Here is a 21,811-nt window from a genome sequence, read left to right as displayed (position 1 = left end):
TACACACCACCATACAACCTTCATACACACTATATACACACCACCATACAACCTTCATACACACTATATACACACCACCATACAACCTTCATACACACTATATACACACCATCATACAACCTTCATACACACTATATACACACCATAATACAACCTTCATACACACTATATACACACCTTCATACACCTTATACACACCATAATACAACCTTCATACACACTATATACACACCTTCATACACCTTATACACACCATAATACAAACTTCATACACACTATATACACACCATCATACAACCTTCATACACACTATATACACACCACCATACAACCTTCATACAACCTTCATACACACTATATACACACCATCATACAACCTTCATACACACTATATACACACCATAATACAACCTTCATACACACTATATACACACCACCATACAACCTTCATACACACTATATACACACCATCATACAACCTTCATACACACTATATACACACCATCATACAACCTTCATACACACTATATACACACCATCATACAACCTTCATACACACTATATACACACCATCATACAACCTTCATACACACTATATACACACCATCATACAACCTTCATACACACTATATACACACCATCATACAACCTTCATACACACTATATACACACCTTCATACACACTATATACACACCACCATACAACCTTCATACACACTATATACACACCATAATACAACCTTCATACACACTATATACACACCACCATACAACCTTCATACACACTATATACACACCACCATACAACCTTCATACACACTATATACACACCACCATACAACCTTCATACACACTATATACACACTATAATACAACCTTCATACACACTATATACACACCATCATACAACCTTCATACACACTATATACACACCATAATACAACCTTCATACACACTATATACACACCTTCATACACCTTATACACACCATAATACAAACTTCATACACACTATATACACACCATCATACAACCTTCATACACACTATATACACACCACCATACAACCTTCATACAACCTTCATACACACTATATACACACCATAATACAACCTTCATACACACTATATACACACCACCATACAACCTTCATACACACTATATACACACCATCATACAACCTTCATACACACTATATACACACCATCATACAACCTTCATACACACTATATACACACCATCATACAACCTTCATACACACTATATACACACCACCATACAACCTTCATACAACCTTCATACACACTATATATACACCATCATACAACCTTCATACACACTATATACACACCATCATACAACCTTCATACACACTATATACACACCATCATACAACCTTCATACACACTATATACACACCATCATACAACCTTCATACACACTATATACACACCTTCATACACACTATATACACACCACCATACAACCTTCATACACACTATATACACACCATAATACAACCTTCATACACACTATATACACACCATCATACAACCTTCATACACACTATATACACACCATCATACAACCTTCATACACACTATATACACACTATCATACAACCTTCATACACACTATATACACACCACCATACAACCTTCATACACACTATATACACACCATCATACAACCTTCATACACACTATATACACACCATCATACAACCTTCATACACACCATCATACAACCTTCATACACACTATATACACACACCATCATACAACCTTCATACACACTATATATACACACCATCATACAACCTTCATACACCCTATATACACACCATCATACACCCTTCATACACACTATATACACACCACCATACAACCTTCATACACACTATATACAACATCATACACCCTATATACACTATCATACAACATTCATACACCTTATTTACACAATCATACAAATGGAAATGGTTAAACTGACATTCAAATGTGTGTGGGTGTTTTTTGTGTTGAAGGTCTGTTTGGCCTGGTATTTGGCCTGTGTGGAATGCTGGTATATGATGGAGAGAGAGTGAAGGAGCACGGAATGCTGCAGGGCTACAACACCATCACCTGGACTGTTGTTTCCTTACAGGTGAGATTAATGCTGTATGCGCACACACTGAATTAAAATCACATGACCAACTATCAGCACACATTTAAATACACTCGGTCACACCAGTAACATGGAGCTGTGTGTCTTTACTTTTCATCACCTGTAACTTTTCAATGCTTTTTATATACATTTTCTTTTATTCACACACACACACACACACACACACAACATTTCATTTTACTTCTGGATGTGATCAAGAACAAAGATGTAACTACCTTCCTGCGTCATTTATTATTTTATCAGTTATTTTATAGTGTGTGTGTGTGTGTGTGTGTGTGTGTGTGTGTGTGTGTGTGTGTGTGTGTGTGTGTGTGTGTGTGTGTGTGTGTGTGTGTGTGTGTGTGTGTGTCCACACAGGCATTGGGAGGTCTGGTCATAGCCGCTGTTATTAAATACGCAGATAACATACTGAAAGGTTTCGCCACGTCCGTGTCCATCATCCTGTCTACGCTCATTTCCTACTTCTGGTTGCAGGATTTCGAGCCGACAAGGTAATCGAATGTCCTGTTAAAGCGAGACGAACCTCAGGGCTTTTTCATATATATCTATTTCTAGATCTATATCTATCTATCTATACAGTCAACCCCTGATAATTCACGGCTTGGAAAATTCTATTATATTTTATAATATTCTATAATATAACAAAATAAATAACAAAATAAATAAATAAATTAATAAATAAATGTAAAAAAAAAATAAAAATAATAATAATAATAATATATATATATATATATATATATATATATATATATGTGTGTGTGTATGTATGTGTATGTATGTGTTTATATATATATATATATATAAGTGCAGCGCCCCCTAGAGTCTGGTGCTTTATTTATTATAATTTTATTATAATTGGGTTTTTTTTTTTGCAATAGGAATGCCAAATCAAAAGCCGATATCTATTTCTATGTAAAAAATTCAATACATTTATATTTAAGTATATAGAGTAAATGGTATTTAAAAAAAAATAAAAAATAAATAAATAAATATATTCTGTTGTTGCTCCTAAGCTGTGGAACAATTTGCCTTTTAATATAAGGTCAGGTTTTAAATCTTTGGTTAAAAACTCATTTATGTATTTATTTATTTCCTTACGCATGTTAAGTTTCTGTTGTTTTCTTTTGTGTTTCTTCACTGATCATTAGTTGTAGATGCTCTATTTGTTTTGAATATTTCGTTGTAAAGCACGTTGTTAGCAGCTAGCTATAAAAGGCACTAAATCAATTAGCCTTTTATGATTGATTGGAATTGTAGGTAAATAAAAAAGTGTTCCATCCAAAATCAATACATTTGTCCGTATCGTAACAGATACAAGAATCCGTGGGTCACGTGGGAAGCGTGAGCTCTAACTGCTGTCTGATTCCTGAGTGTTCCACCGCTTTTAACGGTCGTGATTTCCCTCCCATTCAGCATTTTCTTTCTGGGAGCCGTGCTGGTCATAGTGGCGACGTTTTTGTACAGCTACGAAGGTAAAAACGCGTCGACCCAGAGCCGAGCATGACGTGACGCCGGGGGCCCCGGGATACAGCTGGAGGGCCGGGATGAAGCTGAGGAGATGAAGAGGATCGCAGAAGTGAAATGAAAATGAGGGGAAGGAGGAGGACAGGGGAAGGTTGACTGAGATGTCTGAAGCGACTCGTTCTTTGAGGAAGAGTACACGCTTTTATACCATCACTGTATACAACAAGGAAATCTCGAGGAAGAAGAGACAATAAAACTGTCCATACGTGCTTCATGACTCTGATACTCGAGACTTTCACTGGAGTGCCATTCAGTTCTGTGTGTGTGTGTGTGTGTGTGTGTGTGTGTGTGTGTGTGTGTGTGTGTGTGTGTGTGTTTGTTTTTAAGCCATGTCATGCACCTGAATGCTGGAATTCTTTCCCAATTACAGCCATTTGGAGTGTCATTTTACCCATGAACAAACTCCATACACTGAAAATGCAATGAGTGTAATAATCTATTCAAACTTGAACTTGAAATGAATTATTAAATCATTTTAGTAAGTATTGACTGTGTCTTACTGTGTGTGTGTGTGTGTGTGTGTGTGTGTGTGTGTGGCAGCGATGGATGAAGTACACAAACAAGTACACTTGAGTTAAAGTAGTAAAATACGACTCCAGTAAAAGTGTCCATTTAAACTTGAGTAAAAGTACAAAAGTATTTGCCTTCAAATTAAATTAAAAAAAGTTCAAAACAGAGCACGCGCTCGATCCTGATTGGTGTTTTGCTGCGTGTTTGATAATAATAAATCATAGATCATAAATAAAAAGGAACGACTGATTTCACAAAATGAAATTAAAAGTCTCCCCAAATGGAAATACTTCAGTAAAGTACTGATACGTGAAACAACTACTTAACTACAGTAACTAAAGGTAATTTTTTAAAAAGTTTTGTGTGTATAAATTATCAGTGTATATTTTCCTCATTGTATATGTTCAGTGAGAAGTTCAAAAAACTGTTCAGGTGTCCATATTTACCTTCTTACTGACCACAAACTATTGTCTATGTTGGGTAGCTTCCTGATGTAACAGAGGAAAAGAATTATGATGTATTTCATTAGTAAACACAAAGCTTGGGGAAGAAGCATAAAAGTATCTTACTTTATAAAATAAAATAACTGCTGTTAGAGGTTGACTTGATGATATTTTACCGATATCGATATTAGGTTGTACTTGCCAATAACCGATTAATCAAAACGATATTTTTTTATAAATATGTACTGGATAAGAAAAAACAAACAAACACGTAAAATAGTACTGAAATTTATAACAAAAATAAACAGTACTGAATCATGAAAATGTGCTAAATAAAATAAAGATGAATATATCCAATAGTAAATATTATTCTATAATTAATAAATGATAAATATAATAGCGCTCTCCGTGCAGCGCACAGTCTTGCGTGCAAAAAACAATCAGCACGTAGCATCAGTGATTCACCTCTAGAGGCCGCTCTCCTAATGACCGTAATGCAGCTTTAAATAAAAGAGAATTTGATAATAAAATAATATTAGAAAGAAAATGAGCCAATTTATTTTGCAGATTTCAGCTCTATAATTAATTTTTATGATGTGTGTGTGTGTGTAAAGTAATATCAACCCCCCCCCCCTTTTTTTTTTCTTGATTCACCAAAAACCCCAACACACTCATATTGTACTTATTTGTTAAATGTGTATATTAGAGATCAGAGTGCTCTTCTCAGATAACTTTTTTCACTTGTGACTTATATTTAAGGCTTAATATGTGCTGTATTTCTGCTCCAGCGACGTATCAGGGGCAGGTTTACGTTTTTTTAAAAGCTTTTATTTAACATTTTTTTTATAACAGTGCATGTGTGTGGAAATAACACAAGAATCGAATAAACCTCTGTTTTCCTGTACTGTTTGTGCACAAGTGAACTCGAGCAATCAAAGCACAGGAGAACGTTTATCTCCTCGAATCCCTGGATGATCTTCCGGATTGACTTCTGCCGGGTTGTTCTTGGATTAAATCCACTTTACACTTTTAGATCTTCAGCAGGTTTATTTTACACTCTGCATCAGGGTTTTTCTTCACGATTTGCCTCGGAGTCAGTGTTTATCTTTACACACTGTATCAGGGTTTGGTCTGAACTGATCCACAATTGATTTTTCATTTACTGATATATTGATGAATAATATTGTGCTGTTATAACAGAAAATATTCGATAAACTCGACTATATTCAAGATACATAATATGGACAGAAGTATTTGGACACCTGACTTTTCCACCTGCTTCTTCCCCAAACTTTTACCACAAACTTTGAGGCACCCAATTGTAAAATACGCCTTTTCCATTGACTTGAACTAGAAGATCCAAACCTGTTCCAGCATGACAATGCTCCTGTTCACAAAGCCAGCTCCATGAAGATATGCTTTAAATTGGTTGGAGTGGAAGATCTGCTATTAAGATCTGACCCTCAACCCTACTGAGCACTTTGGGATGAACAGGAACTTTTCTAACGTCACAAAAAATCTCCTCAAGCACACTCCAAAATCTAGTGGAACATCTTCCCTAAAGAATTGTTTTTGTTGGAGGGTTTTATTTATTTTCTTTGAAATCACCTAACTGATACTGGTACTGAGCCTCATTATGCTCAGAATATAATACAATAAAAATATGCCTTTATGTGAAATATGCAAAATGTGATTATATTTTTAGTATTTGTGAAACAGAAATCGTGTAGGACGTTGAATCAGGGGGCTGTTGATTTTTATTGATTGATTTTTTTTTTAATCAATAAATAAGTTGTGCTTTTGGTACCTGGGCCTTCAGTGGAGACTAACCCGACTTAACACCTCTTAATTTTACCCGTATGTCATCTGGTCCAACCGACTTTCCACTCTTCATCCTCTTCAATCCTCTTAATAATTCATTTTTTAAATAATTAATATAGGTTAAAGATGAACTTTTTTTAGTGTAAATCCCTTTTCACTGTAACCGTGTTTATAAACCTTTGCACTAATCCTTATTACATAAAAAACAAACAAACAAAAAAAAAGGTGGTGGTAATTTGACCATGGTTGTGGAAAATGTGGAATGGAAATGTCCACCTCAATACAGTTTCTCACTCGTCTTCTGGTGGCTGTGAGGATCAGCATGTGATGGAAAATGTTAATATTTTTGAACTGCAAATTTAACAACCAAAAGCCATCAAAGTGCAGAGTGTGTGTGTGTGTGTGTGTGTGTGTGTGTGTGTGTGTGTGTGTGTGTGTGTGTGTGTATGTATGGAGGGGGGTATTTGTGCACACAAACATGTGTATGTGTATAGGAATGTTTCATGTCTCTCTAATGAGCAGCAGAGGGATTTACTGTTCGTATTTGCTTTCTCTCAGGTGAAAGAGCCTGAGTGTGTCTCTCTCTCTCTCTCTCTCTCTCTCTCTCTCTCTCTCTCTCTCTCTCTCTCTCTCTCTCTCTCTCTCTCTCTTTCAATCAATTTTGAATTGAACACATTTCTTCCTCTGAGTCATTATTCTACACAGACTCTCCTCTCACACTGGGGTTTAGAAAAACTGAATAAATACTGAAATCTGATGTGATAAAGTCAGAATTTTTCTGCTCCCTGACTGATATTTTTCTATAATTGCAAATTGTGGGAGGCGAACGAAAAACGAAAACGCTGCTCTTGTAGGACATCTGGGGCTTGGGGGCTGCACTGTACTGTAGATTTACTCTCCTTCCTGGAGAGTAAATCTACAAAACATATTTTTATGTCATTCTTTTATCAATCACTTGTCTGAAGGTCCTGCTGCAAACCGTGAAATGCTACTACACGTGACTTGTTTGTGTATTTTTTCTGCTTAATATCAAGCACTCTATCTTCCTGATGGGAGAATCGAATCGAGAAGCAAAGCACCGGTTACCAAAATATTAACTATGTGAGATGGAAGGAAGGGGCGGAGCTTACAGCGGTGTAATTGACTTCAGATTCATATACCGATGTCTGATGTATGACGGCTGAGAAGTGCTAGAGGAAAAAACACATTACCAAATCGAAAAACAAACTGACAAATCAGAAAACACATTAACAAACTGAAAAAAAAATGAATACATCCAAAAACAAATGAACAAATAAAAAACAACAACACATAAACAACTTCACAAACACAATGACAATTTAGACAAACCATTGAAGGTAAGTATAGTTTGGGATATGGAATACTCGGCACGTGTTTGTAAAAGTAAAAAAAAACATTTAAAGTTGCACTATTGGAAAAAAACTGGTTTAAAGTAAACACAGTATTCCACACATGTACAAGAAACAAAGTTAACAATGAATGACAGATGTCTTGTCCAATAAATGGTAAGTATTCCGTTCGCAAGCTCTACCCACCCTTTCCGGTTTGTCAGAATTGTCATTTTGTTTTTGAAATTTATTTAAAAAAAATTTATTTAGTGTTCAAAATTAACTCTGATTTCAGATTAGTTATTTTGTTTTTGGATTTGTTTAATTTTTCATTCGTTTTGCACTTCTAGACCACCATACTGATGGGATCAATGCTGTCAAATCTAAATGAAAAATATTATGGTCTAAAAATGAAACCATCCTCAAGCCATGTATGTGTATGTCAGTGCAGTGTGGAAAAATAGATCTTCAAAGCCAGGTAAATCTTTTTAAACAATTTTTTATGGGGATAACATTTGACTTCAGAAACTCACACAGCCGAGTACGTGACTGCTCAGTTCTCAGGAAACGTAGGTTGCCTGAAAACATTTTTTTGCTGGTTTTCCTGAACAGCACCTTGTCGAAAAGGAGTATAATCCCTTTCCTTTTAGTTACGATACAATGTCATGATTTTGTCTGGATGAAGAATGTAGGCTCTGAATTATGTGCGAAGTTTGGCCTAGAACACAAGCTTTGTAAACATCTCCATCACTGCTTCTTTTTAGCTTCTAATCAACCAGAAAGATACTGAAAAAATGAGCTGTATTGCAAATCATGAATGAAGTTGTATCGAAAGTGAGATTCAAACCTCAAAACTTAACTCATGAATCCTTTTTCTTAACAGCTTCACGCATTAGATATCACATTCCCCTTTTCCAGCCTTGAGCGGGTGTTAAGGCAGTCCATAGGTTCTGTTGTTTATGTGCCTCTTTTGGCCCCTTCGTCCATTCAAAGGCAGTAGTGTGGAATTAAGGCAAGTGGTCCTAAAAGTTTTGTCCCCAGAACACTGGAACGTTGCCACACTAATATGAATACATTTTCAAAGTTTTGTCTTTGGGATTAGAACGTTTTTTTTTTTTTTGCATCATTCAGTTTTTTTTTTTTTTATCAAATACTTTTCCTCCATAACTTCCTTCCAATTTTGTCATCCTACCCATAAACTAGCTCTTAATAATCAAACAACTGCTACCCACCGGCAATTGTGAAGGCCAGCATGTACCCCAGAGGGCATCTGAACACATTAAGAAAAAAAACTCTATACCTCCTCTTCTACATAAATGAGTTCACAGAGACCCTCGATTAGCCAGTGGTACTCTGATTGTTAGCTGAAAGAAAGTATGCCGTCCCTAGCACCCAGACAGCATGGCCAGATTGGATCCGCCAGGCTCCTGGCATTGTTGAGATTTAAACTTATGATGCCCCCTGATGATAGGCTGAATGCTGCCAAAAACTGCCTGCAGATTCTACCTGAGCCTGGAAGATTAGCCCAAATTCCAAATCGTTTTTACATGGACCTGCTATTCTCTTCTTCTGTCAATCATCCTACTGTCAATACTAATGCTATTCATTATGATACCAATATAAAGAGTTGGCCATCAGACAATTTCTGTCCTGTGCGTCATACAATTTACCAGTAGAGTGGAAAATACACCATATGGCCCAATAGATGTGCAATGCTGACATCCATATGTACTTCTCCAAGTTTTGCTGTAGCATTAAATTTAACTCCAAACACTGCTTCAGCATGACAATACCCTTGTACAAAGTCGACCTCAATGAAGATAGTTGCATTTTACAGCATTTGGCAGAAGACCTTATACTCACTTATGATTATCTCATTCATAGAAGTGAGTAGCTATAGGGTTAAGGGCCTTGCTCAAAGGCCCAGGAGTAGCAGCTTGGTGTTTCTAGGATTTGAACTCAACCATCAGATCCAAAGTTCAATGCCTCAACCACTAAGCTACCACCTCCCTACATGGTGTTAAAGTTGGAGTGTAACGACTTGACTGTTCTGCACAGAGCACTGACCACCTCAACCCCTTTGAGATGAACTGAAACTGGTGCCTCCTTGACTTCCTCTGAATAAACCCATATCCAAACAATGGCCCTGCCCCAAAATCTGGTGGAAATTGTTTTTGAAGATGGGTGGAGTTCATTATGATATAAATTTGGAAGGGGATCTTGAATAAACAAAACATTTTTCAGTGGTATAGTGCATGACATATCTGATCTAACTAGGACTGGCCCTTATGTAGGTGTTTAGAAACAGATTGGTTGAAAATGGAACATCAGAATGCCAAAACAGCGTTTCAGATGGATCCATGTTAGCATGTCCAAGGCCTGGGTGCTCAGTACCTCACTAACCGAACTCTCAGCTGTCCGTTTTGCTTGCCCTGCTGTAGATTTCCTGAAAAGGGTCGAGCCAAAATCCAACCCAGTGGAAAAGACTCTCCTCTATCCGCACTCATTTCCTTAACCAGCTACTTTGAAGGGATCACCACCAATGGCGTTCCCCTTCTGGGTCGCCACATGAGCACCTGGGCATCATTGGCATTGGGTTTGCCCATGGCATTCTGTGGAATAGGCTCCATTTGGGTCAGGATTTTTGGCTGATCCTGGTGCAGAGGCCCAACCAGCCTGGCCCTGGAGCCCAGAGGCATCATGGGATCAATGGTGATGTCCACTTTCATTCTCCACTTGATGGTCTGCAGCAGGATCTTCTCACACGTGCCAACATTGAGAGCCACCAGCCACGTGGTGAAGCTCTGGTCACGGTTGATGTGCGTAAGCATCGGCGTGTTGTTCTCACTCACTGGGACCGCCCACGTCACACTCGGGTAGAAGTTGTCGTTCATACCAACGATTAAGCGTGAAGGTTTGGATGTCGGGCCTGAGATGGTCACTGTCTCGGTGGTGTTGCCGTACCATGGGTAGCTCACGCCGTCCGAGTCACTAATCGCGCTCACCATGCCGTCCCTCAACTCCGGGAGCTCCCAGCTCGACCTAAAAGAAAACAAAAGTTCAGAGTGGACCCGGGATACTACACAATGCTCATGAAAGTAACCCCATTTTGGGCTTGGGATCAATATTGTTTTGATCAAAAAAAGTTTTGGAGTGGAACATTTGTATAATCTTCTCATGACTATTGTAATTAGCCAACCACTAAACTACCACTGCAATTCTGTCAATCAGTTAAAAAAACTAAAACAAAAGTGCTGGGTAGCTAAAATATAAATATATATATATATATATATATATATATATATATATATATATATTGATAAAAGATAGCTTAAAGATAGCTTGTCTGAGATGAATGTGAAAACTTTGTCTTTGTCAACTTAACAGTAGGCACACCTCAGTTTCTTATTTACTAGATTGTACTGAAGTTATAAACGTAGCATTAGCTAGCTTTAATGTTTAGCTAACCATTAGTGATCATTTTAAGTATTAGAGTATTAACTTCCTATCCCATCCATTAGGGTTACACAAGCCAGTGCACTTTTAGTGCCATTCCCAAGCCTGGATAAATGGAGAGGATTGTGTTATGAAGGGCATCCAGCGTGAAACATGTGCCAAATCAAACATGCGGATAACAAACCTGAATTTCATACCGGATTGGTCGAGGCCCGGGTTACCAACGACCACCACAGGTATTGTTAGCCAACAGGGTACCAGTGGAAATTTGGCTACTGTTGGGCTACTGTGGAAGATGTCTACAGAGACAGCAGGGAAAGGAGAAGTGTAGGAGAGTGGAGGTTAGGATGGGCACTTTAAATGTTGGTACTATGACTGGTAAAGGGAGAAAGATATCTGATAAGATGGAGAGGAGAAAGGTAGACATGTTATGTGTTGAGGAGACCAAATGGAATGGGAGTGAGGCCAGGAACATTGGAGGTGGGTTTAAACTGTTCTATCATGGTGTGGATGGAAAGAGAAATGGTGTAGGGGTGATTCTGAAGGAAGAGTACAGTAGGAGTGTAGTGGAGGTGAAGAGAGTTTTTGATCGGGTGATGATCGTAAAGCTGGAAGCAGAAGGCGTGATGATAAATGTCATCAGTGCTAATGCTTCACAAGTGGGATGTGAGATGGAGGAGAAGAAAAAATTCTGGAGTGAGTTAGATGAAGTGGTAGAAGGTGTACCTAGGAAAGAAAGATTGGTGATTGGGGCAGACTTTAATGGGCATGTAGGTGAAGGGAACAGAGGTGATAAGGAGGTGATTGTAGGTATGGTTTTAAGGAGAGGAAAGTGGAAGGGCAGATGGTGGTAGATTTTGATTAAAGGATGGAAATGGCAGTGGTGAACACTTATTTTATAAAGAAGGAGGAGCATATGGTGACATATAAGAGTAGAGGAAGGGGCAAATAGGTGGACTATGATTTCTGCAGGAGATGCAACCTGAAGGAGACTGACAATTGTATGGTGTTGGCAGGGGACAGTGTAGTTAGAAAGCATTGGATGGTGGTCTGTAGGCTGGCTTTGGAGGTGAAAAAGAAGAGGAGGAGAGTGAGGACTGAAAGAAGAATAAGTTTGTGGAAACTGAAGGATGAAGACTGTAGTGTGAGGTTTAGGGAAGAGGTCAGACAGAGGCTCGGTGGTGGTGAAGAGGTGCTGGATGATTGGGCAACTACTACAGAAGTGATAAGGGAGACAGTTAGAAAGGTACTTGGTGTGACATCTAGAAATAGAAAGGAAGACAAAGAGATGTGATGGAAAGTGCAGAAAAGCATAAGGAGAAAGAGGTTGGAGAAACAGAATTGGGATTGACAGAGTGATGAGAAAAGGCAGGAGTACAAGGAAATGCAGCAGCAGGTAAAGGGGGATGTGGCGAAAGCCAAGGAAAAGGCTTATGAGGAGCTGTATGAGAAGTTGGACAATAAGGAATGAGCGATTGTAGTGATAGGCGAGGCAGAGGGACCGAGCTGGGAAGTATGTGCTGCAAGTTAGAGCAATAAAGGATGGAGATGGAAGTGTGTTGAGAAGATGGAGGGAGTATTTTGAGCAGTTGATGAATGAGGAAAATGAGAGAGAGAGAAGGTCGGATGGTGTGGAGATGGTAAAGCAGGATGTGAATAGGATTAGTAAGAAGGAAGTGAGAGCAGCTATTAAGTTTAGATGGCATACCGAAGAAGAAGTGTGGAGATGTTAAGGAGAGATGCAGTGGAGTTTGTGGTGAGATCTGAGATGTTGTATGGATTAGAGACAGTGGCATTGAGTAAAAGACAGGAGGTGGATCTGGAGGTAGCAGAGCTGAAGATGTTGAGGTTTTCGTTGGGAGTGACGACAATGGACAGGATTAGAAATGAGTTTATTAGAGGAACCATGCATGTAGGACGTTTTGGAGACAAGGTGAGGGAGGTGTGATTGAGATGGTTTGGACATGTGCAGAGGAGGGACATGGGGTATACCGGTAGGAAAATTCTGAGGATGGAGCCACCAGGAAGGAGGAAAGCAGGAAGGCCAAAGTGGAGGTTTATGTAGTAGTAATAATGTAACATGCAGGTAGGTGGTTGAAAGAGGCAGATGTAGAGGACAGGGGGGTATGGAGACGGATGAGCTGCTGTGGCGCCCCCTAATGGGAGCAGCCGAAAGAAGAAGAAGCGTATTAAGTTCCTGTTCTTCAATAGAACTAAAAGCAGGTGGTGTAATTGATCTTATGCAAGTTATTCTGAGTTTTTACTTCTTTGTGTGTCGAGTTGAAAATTATGGTAAAAATTATTGTTTCCTTACCCATATGGCATTAAAATTGAGGAATTGTTTGCAAAATCTAACAAGCATTGGTTTTGTATTAAACTACCTAGCAAGAATTAAAATACAGGGTTGCCCATGGAGCATGTTAGCTAAATAGAAATAGTTAGCTAATTAGAAGCACAATATAAGTTGATTTTAGTTGTCATGTACTGTAATTTCCGGACTATAACGCAAATATATATAACATATATAAGCCGCGCCCACTGAATTTTACAAATATTTCTTTTTTTTACATAAATAAGCCGCACCTGTCTATAAGCCACCTGTCCATAGGCCGTCTACACTAATGTACTTTACACAGGCTTTAACGAAAGACACGTTACACACGGTGTAACGGGTGAAATATGTTGCGCTTCCTTTAGGAGGATAGCGGTATTTTGGGAATAGCCTGCCAGAAGCGAGCTATCCCTTCACCCTGACTTAACGTGTTACAACGGCTTGTATCTAAACAGTAGCCTACCAAGTAAGTCATTGTTCACTGTCTTCCTCCTTCCTTTCACAAAAATTTCTCTCGGGAGTTTATCGTTTGGCATCGTCGTGCGTTTAAAAATCACCTGATGGAAGTTTTTTCTCTCGATGCCGTGCAGCTCAGAACACAGGCAAGGTGCGTTTTTTCGTTTACGTTCGGAAATTTAATTGGTCTAATGTTATGGAGTTCAGTTTTTTGGCTTAGAGTTTGTGAAACCGGGAAAAACCCATTGTTTAAGCCGTGGGGTTCATAACATGGGGAAAAAAGTAGCGGCTTATAGTCTGAAAAATACGATACACTTAGTTGGTGACTTGTACTATAAAAAGGTTGCCATTTGTGATTTAACTAAAAAGCTAGATTGTTTGGTTGTAAACTTAGCAGTAAGATAATGATAAAAGCACTGAGTAGATGTTGGTGAAATGGCTGAAAATTGCACAGCTTAGCATTATGAACCTGGGGCTTCCTGAAGTCTCGTTTTGCTAGCATTGGTTGATTGTCGAAGGCTATGCATTTATCAGATGTCATCCTTACTTTTGGTTTATAAATCACATTTAGGCCATAACCTGTCAAATCTTTATTAGTGTTCATTCAGTTAGTGTTGTTAGCGATGTTATCGTCTTTAGCGACATGCTTTAATGTGCAGTCACTGATGTGTCAGGACCTCATGAGTAATTCATCGCAGTAGAGTAATTAGTTAGTAATGAGTGTGTATGTGTGTGTGTGTGTGTGTGTGTGTGTGTGTGTGTGTGCTCTGGGCCAGCTGTGTGTGTGTATGTGTGTGTGTGTGTGTGTGTGTGTGTGTGTGTGTGTTGAAAGATTCAGAAGATTCGGTCTCAGAACACATTTTCTTTTTTTTTTTTTACGCAGGAAGTGTCACTTGGCGCAAAATTCTGGCATCTTGTCATCAAATCTGTTCCATCTGTCACCCACACAACCTCCACAGGATTTCACTCCCCCCCACACATACACACACATGCATGTAGAAACACACGTCCCTAAAACACACGCACCTCCACATGAACAGACCCTGTGTGGAGAAACCCAATCGGGCAGTCAGCGTTGTAGGAATGTGTGATTTCTCTACCTCGTGTTCTCTTGCTTTCTGTCTTTACTTGTTTATGTTTTTGACCCGCTTGCGTACGAGTCGAAGAATCCCGTCCCTCCTGTTATATATCCCTGCTGAGATTTATATTTAGATGTTAACTAGCTAGTAGCTTTAATTTAAGCTAACGTGCTCTCCCATGACTAACAGATCGTTACTGTATTGCTAGCTCACGTATTCAATAAAAAAAACTGTAAAGCTAGTCAGGTAAATTTGGTTACTGATTTTCCTGTAGATTGAGTGCTGGGTTATTGGAAAGGAGTCAACAACAAGCTTCAGTGTTGAATTATTTTCACTCAAACTGATTCTTCTAAAACGTAGCAGTACATCCTGAAACTTCTTATTCCTCTTACTCTGTGGCAATGTACCAATAATCATTCATTATTAATGAAATGCATTGTTATTTTAATCCATTTACAGGTGCATTTCATGTTTATCATGAAAAAAAGGTTGCCTCCTGTTTGCTGGTACGTTATATCAGCTACAAACGGTCATTCTTTCATCTTTTGTACTCTTTTTCTCTCTCTAGAAGTTAATATGTTAAAAGTAGCGGTCCAAGTTTGGTAGCTTACAGTTTGAAAAATTTAACTTGTAATCAGAAGGTTGTGAGTTTGACAGTGTCGGGCGAAGTGTCGGGCAAAGCCTTCTCTGCTTGCCTAAACACTATCAGAAGCACTGACCTACATTTACAACATAAATTCTGATATTTGTTCCATAAAATTGTATTAATTTATTCCCAACAGTTTATTCTCTTCATTTTGTAGCGTTTCTCTTGGCTGTGGATGTTAGATTTTCTGTTCAATCAGATTTCAGCCTCTATTTGCTGCCATGTCAATCTAATCTGCCCAGGGCCTTCAAAGTCAGTACTGCTGGCCTTTTTACCTTAGTCTCTATTAGCAGTGAGTCTGTTTCTTAAGCCAATCAGGTTTTAAATTCTCCTTTAAGAAATTAGCCCCTAAACGTCTGAGTTAGACTTTTTTACGCCTACGGAGAAAGAGAAATTGATTTGGTCTCAGACACATTTAAAAACCCTTTTTTGAGAAAAGCTAGACGTCGTGAGGAGGTCGCCAAACCCTAAGCTAGCTAACTAGTCTCAGCCCGGGAAAGGGTTTGTTCACCACTTCCAGACCACTCTCTCTCTGTAATGCCATGTGTTGTTATATTGCGTTTTTGTATTGTATTGATGGTTTCTATAATTGCTATGTGATAGTGGTGGTATTACGAGGTGGATTAAGTTGGGTAAGTCCCCACTGAAGGCCCAGGTACCAAATGCACGGCCCGTGACTGGAGTTTGATTCCAGCATGACCCTCAGCTGGGCACTTGAGCAAGGCCCCTGATCCTCAACTGCTCAGTTGTATCATAAGATAAATGTAATTGGCTCTGGAAAAAGCTGCCAAATGGCGCAAATGTAACTGTTCATGTTACTTAGGATATGAATAGATCCTGCTTTCCATGATCTTCATCGCACACTAAAACACGTGCGTAAAAACATATACAGTGAGGAAAATAAGTATTTGAACACCCTGCTATTTTGCAAGTTCTCCCACTTAGAAATCATCTGAAATTTTCATCGTAGGTGCATGTCCACTGTGAGAGACATAATCTAAAAAAAAAAATCCAGAAATCACAATATATGATTTTTAAACTATTTACTTGTATGATACAGCTGCAAATAAGTATTTGTACACCTGTCTATCAGCTAAAATTCTGACCCTCAAAGACCTGTTAGTCTGCCTTTAAAATGTCCACCTCCACCACATTTATTATCCTAAATTAGATGCACCTTTTTGAGGTCGTTAGCTGCATAAAGACACCTGTCCACCCCATACAATCAGTAAGAATCCAACTACTAACATGGCCAAGACCAAAGAGCTGTCCAAAGACACTAGAGACAAAATTTTACACCTCCACAAGGCTGGAAAGGGCTACGGGGAAATTGCCAAGCAGCTTGGTGAAAAAAGGTACACTGTTGGAGCAATCATTAGAAAATGGAAGAAGCTAAACATGACTGTCAATCTCCCTCGGACTGGGGCTCCATGCAAGATCTCACCTCGTGGGGTCTCAATGATCCTAAAGAAGGTGAGAAATCAGCCCAGAACTACACGGGAGGAGCTGGTCAATAACCTGAAAAGAGCTGGGACCACCGTTTCCAAGGTTACTGTTGGTAATACACGAAGACGTCATGGTTTGAAATCATGCATGGCATGGAAGGTTCCCCTGCTTAAACCAGCACATGTCCAGGCACGTCTTAAGTTTGCCAATGACCATTTGGATGATCCAGAGAAGTCATGGGAGAAAGTCATGTGGTCAGATGAGACCAAAATAGAACTTTTGGGTCATAATTCCACTAAACATGTTTGGAGGAAGAAGAATGATGAGTACAATCCCAAGAACACCATCCCTACTGTGAAGCATGGGGGTGGTAGCATCATGCTTTGGGGGTGTTTTTCTGCACATGGGACAGGGCGACTGCACTGTATTAAGGAGAGGAGGACCGGGGCCATGTATTGCGAGATTTTGGGGAACAACCTCCTTCCCTCAGTTAGAGCATTGAAGATGGGTCGAGGCTGGGTCTTCCAACATGACAATGACCCGAAGCACACAGCCAGGATAACCAAGAAATGGCTCTGTAAGAAGCATATCAAGGTTCTGGCATGGCCTAGCCAGTCTCCAGACCTAAACCCAATAAAGAATCTTTGGAGGGAGCTCAAACTCTGTGTTTCTCAGCGACAGGCCAGAAACCTGACTGATCTAGAGAAGATCTGTGTGGAGGAGTGGGCCAAAATCCCTCCTGCAGTGTGTGCAAACCTGGTGAAAAACTACAGGAAAAGTTTGACCTCTGTAATTGCAAACAAAGGCTCCTGTACCAAATATTAACATTGACTTTCTCAGGTGTTCAAATACTTATTTGCAGCTGTATCATACAAATAAATAGTTAAAAAATCATATAATTGTGATTTCTGGATTTTTTAGATTATGTCTCTCACAGTGGACATGCACCTACGATGACAATTTCAGACCCCTCCATCATTTCTAAGTGGGAGAACTTGCAAAATAGCAGGGTGTTCAAATACTTATTTTCCTCACTGTATATGTTGCTAAAAAACTGACTCTATTGAGGATGTTAAACTTTGCTACGACTGCTTTTCTAACACTGGAGACTGGATAGTCGGAGACTGCAACATGTAGCATCGTGTATATGTATTATTTATAGCCATTAAATAGATTTATATAATTGAGAGTGGATGGAGATAAAATTTTGGCTCACTTTTCACCAATCTTAAACTCATCAAGAGTTCTGCAGCATTTCATCACCTGGTGTACACGGTTCATCACCAGGTCACACGGTAACGCTCGGTGAACTCGACTTACATGCCCATGTCTCCGTAAGTGTTGTAGAACTCCATCTGAGTGCAAGCCTGGATCCATCCAACTACCCAGGTCTCATGGCGAGGGATGGGCGGCATGATCACGCGGGCCGAGGCCTTGAAGTACGGCGTCCTGTAGCGCAACACTATGGGCGAGTTCTCCTCGATCACCGTTGGACACTGGTCGATGGTAGCCAACATGTCACACACGGTGATGTTCTCACGCTTGACACGCGACTTGCAGCTGAAGCTCTGGACGCAGCCCATGGTAGAGAGGCGCGCTCTGAGCTCAACTGGTGAATTTGCATCAGTGTGACCGGTTGGTTACGGTTGGAACGTTAACAAACGCTCGGTTCCTCCTCAAACACAGAATTTCACTGGGAAAGAGGGTTTCATCACGGAACATCTCCAGCGCTTGGAAGAACTTCACACCGATTAAAATCCTCCCAGCTCATTCGGGTGGAAACCTGCATCGGATGTTAAACAAACTCCATAAATGACCAATGCTAGTAGTAATAATGTGTGTTTTTTTTATCTTCTCCAGAACCCCTTGATTCTGTCTCCTTGTATATTTGATACCACACCACAGGATCAAGTCTATTTTCTTTAGATTTTTTTTACAAATTCTAATAATCCAGGATGAAAGTGATGGTTTTGTGATCTTCACCACATCATAACATTTTTGTCACAGATCTCTAAACGCCTCCTTTTTTGTTCTACAGGAAAGGTAAAAAGATGTCCCCACTCCCTTCTTTATTTTTTCTTTTTTTTTTTATCAGCCCTCTTCCTTCTTTCTAGTCCGCGTTTTCATGTCACAAACCGGAGCGAGATGCGCGAGGCGCTGCCGCGGCGTTTTTCAGGCTTCAGACCTGCAGCGGAAGCCGGTTTTTATCTCTGCTGATGGCGCCGAAGCCTGGCAGGAGACCGCAGCGGATTCACGGGGACGGTGTTGATGTCGAGCCCCGTGTGAGGATCCGGTTGCACGGCGGGTTAAAAAAATAAAGAGTCCCTTACCATCATCACCATCATCATCATCATCATAACATCATCGTACTACTACATATGGAGCTCACGAGGAAGTTGAAAGCCCTGCATTGCTGGGATTAAAAAAAGGTCTGGAGATGTCCACAGTGATTTCTCCTCGTGTCCTTTGAGCGTTGGAAGGTTTCCGTATTCGGAAAGTGCTTGTGCGCTGTTCAGTTCTCTGTGGTGCTGAATAAGCGAGAAGGAAAAGGAGGAGAAAGAGGAGGAAGAAGAAGAGAAGGGGGGGGCGACTCTCTCTCTCTCTCTCTCTCTCTCTCTCTCTCTCTCTCTCTCTCTCTCCCTCTCTCTCTCTCTCTCTCTCTGTGTGTGTGTGTGTGTGTGTGTGTGTGTGTTTCTCCTCATCCTGCATTCTGCAGTTAGATTGCAACTCCATATGAGTGACGTCCTCTAGATTGAGGGGAAATCCATCATCAGCCTTCTACTTCCTAAATTAACATTTATATTTTTCTGATTTCAGGATGTTAAACAGCATGATTTTGCATTCCTATATTCTTAAAACGAAAATTTTTTTATAAAAAAGTAAAAAAAAAAAAAAAAATCAGCATTACTTTGCACACTTTATTTAATTGCCTTCATTTTAAAGACCAGACATGCAAACAATTCATCTCCATGTTTTTATTTTTTTATTTTTTTAAATGACAGGAAGTGATACCTATGATTTTACATTCCTTTAAAACCAATAATCACTTTGATGCTTTTTTTTTAGGAACGTAATCCAATTAATGTCACTGTTACTACCTTAAATTTGATTCTTTTCCTATAACAGGACCTTACACCAATACGCCACCACCCCATACCTCCATCATCCTAAAATGATTTTTTGTTTTTTTTGCTTTTTTGCTTTTTCCTCTATATTTTGGATTTGTGTTTTTTAATCAGCCCCAAGAGCTTCAGTGAGATCAAACACTGATGTCAATCTGAGGAGGCTTCACTCCTTGTGCACCTCAGAGATGATTAATGGAGTTGAGAAGATAATGGTTCTTTATGGGACACTTAAGTTCTTCCGCTATAACACACTGTTAACACATTATATCTTCTTGGAGCTTGCTTTGTGCACGGGAGCATCATTATCATGCTGGAACAGGATTAGTTATTTCCAATGAAAGTGAAAGTATAAATGTTGCAGCATACAAAGATGTTTTATACAATTGTGTGCTTCCATGCCAACCACAAAGGGGTGGGGTGGGATAGACATGGGTGCACATACTTTTGGCTGTACCGTGTGCTCATGTATACTTTATTCAGTAGATACTATTTATCCATTTTTAGTTACTTCAAATGTTGTAAAATGTCTTGTTTTCTCATCATAAATGCTTTAACAGCTATCTTCCTTCCATTATTGTAAAAAAACCCCAACATCTAACATGGTCTGAAGAGTCTCCTGTGAATGAGATGTTGCCAGAGAAACCGATGTCTATTTGAATGACTGCGTTAATGTAAAATCGACCAATCAGAATGGAGAATTCAACAGAACTGGTGTGCAAATAAATACGTTTTTGTATACAGTTAAAATATTCACCTATTTATTTATAACATACTGGAAGCAAAAATCGGTCCATCCTCTGAAAGTTTTAAGCTAGATGTTAAACACACCATTCAGATATAACATTATGACATTATAACATTATAAGTGGTGAAGTGAATAACACTGATTATATTTTTATCATGGCACCTGTCAGTGAGTTGGATATTTTAGGCAGCAAGTAAACATTTTGTCCTCAAATTTGACATGTTAGAAGCAGGAAAAAATGGGCAAGCAGAAGGATTTGAGCGAGTTTGACAAATTGTGACGTCTAGACGACTGGGTCAGAGCATCTCCAAAAATGCAGCTCTTGTGGAATGTTCCTGGTCTGCAGTAGTCAGTATCTATTAGTGCTCCAAGGAAGGAATAGTGGTGAACCGGCAACAGGGTCATGCAGCTGAGGCTCATTGATGCACGTGTGGAATGAAGGCTGGTCCATGTTTTGATCCAACCGACGAGCTCCTGTAGCTCTAACTGCTGAAGAAGTTAATGAAGTTGATGCTCGACGGGTCACGACTGTTTTAGCAGCAAAACGGGACCAACACAATATTAGGCAGGTAGTCATGATGTTATACCTGATCTGTGTAAACACTATTTAAAAATAAGTATTGGGAGACTTGACTTTTCCAGCAGTGTTTTTTTTTTTTTTTTTTTTTACAAATTTGGAGGCACACAATTATCAGGCACAATGAAATCTCTAAA

The 21,811-nt window shown here is 39.3% G+C and overlaps 2 protein-coding genes and 1 long non-coding RNA gene across 9 annotated transcripts in view; 1 reads left to right on the top strand and 2 right to left on the bottom strand.

The window, feature by feature from the left end:
* Nucleotides 1–4,174, top strand: part of slc35a3a (solute carrier family 35 member A3a) — a 22,341-nt gene extending 18,167 nt beyond the window's left edge. For all 4 annotated transcript variants that reach the window (XM_083555052.1, XM_083555053.1, XM_083555055.1 and 1 more), the window contains exons 6-8: nt 2,026–2,144; nt 2,523–2,656; nt 3,579–4,174. In XM_083555052.1, the coding sequence (XP_083411178.1) occupies nt 2,026–2,144; nt 2,523–2,656; nt 3,579–3,669 (344 nt within the window). In that variant the 3' untranslated portion in view covers nt 3,670–4,174. The remainder of the gene's footprint in view (nt 1–2,025; nt 2,145–2,522; nt 2,657–3,578) is intronic.
* On the bottom strand, nt 1,073–2,019 carry LOC310733694. Its single transcript, XR_014535860.1, has 3 exons — nt 1,820–2,019; nt 1,487–1,554; nt 1,073–1,112 (listed from the first exon to the last, which is right to left on the bottom strand). It is a non-coding gene; the product is annotated as an uncharacterized lncRNA (long non-coding RNA).
* Nucleotides 4,175–8,297: 4,123 nt separating the features above from the next.
* Nucleotides 8,298–19,915, bottom strand: fam78bb (family with sequence similarity 78 member Bb). Of its 4 annotated transcripts, XR_014535838.1 has the most exons (4): nt 18,548–19,757; nt 11,453–11,567; nt 9,641–10,854; nt 8,298–9,576 (listed from the first exon to the last, which is right to left on the bottom strand). XR_014535838.1 is itself a non-coding variant. In XM_083555073.1 (2 exons), exons 1-2 carry the CDS (start codon nt 18,808–18,810, stop codon nt 10,332–10,334), a joined length of 786 nt encoding a protein of 261 aa, XP_083411199.1. In that variant the 5' UTR covers nt 18,811–19,751; the 3' UTR covers nt 8,298–10,331. The 4 variants fall into 4 exon arrangements, 1 of the variants encoding a protein (XP_083411199.1); XR_014535836.1 differs by lacking the exon at nt 11,453–11,567 and having other exon boundaries at nt 18,548–19,915; XR_014535837.1 differs by lacking the exon at nt 11,453–11,567 and having other exon boundaries at nt 18,444–19,757.
* Between the last annotated feature and the right edge of the window lie 1,896 nt (nt 19,916–21,811).

Source organism: Silurus aristotelis (assembly GCF_946808225.1).
Source record: "Silurus aristotelis genome assembly, chromosome: 11".
In the NCBI taxonomy this organism is placed as follows: domain Eukaryota; kingdom Metazoa; phylum Chordata; class Actinopteri; order Siluriformes; family Siluridae; genus Silurus; species Silurus aristotelis.
This window is presented reverse-complemented; position numbering and strand designations above follow the sequence as displayed.

Excerpts from the sequence above, each read along its gene's own strand:
- fam78bb (XM_083555073.1), bottom strand. The coding sequence starts at position 18,810 with ATGGGCTGCGTCCAGAGCTTCAGCTGCAAGTCGCGTGTCAAGCGTGAG. Across the intron at positions 10,855-18,547 it reads ACTTACGGAGACATGGGCAT|GTCGAGCTGGGAGCTCCCGG; the intron begins GTAAGTCGAGTT and ends GTTTTCTTTTAG.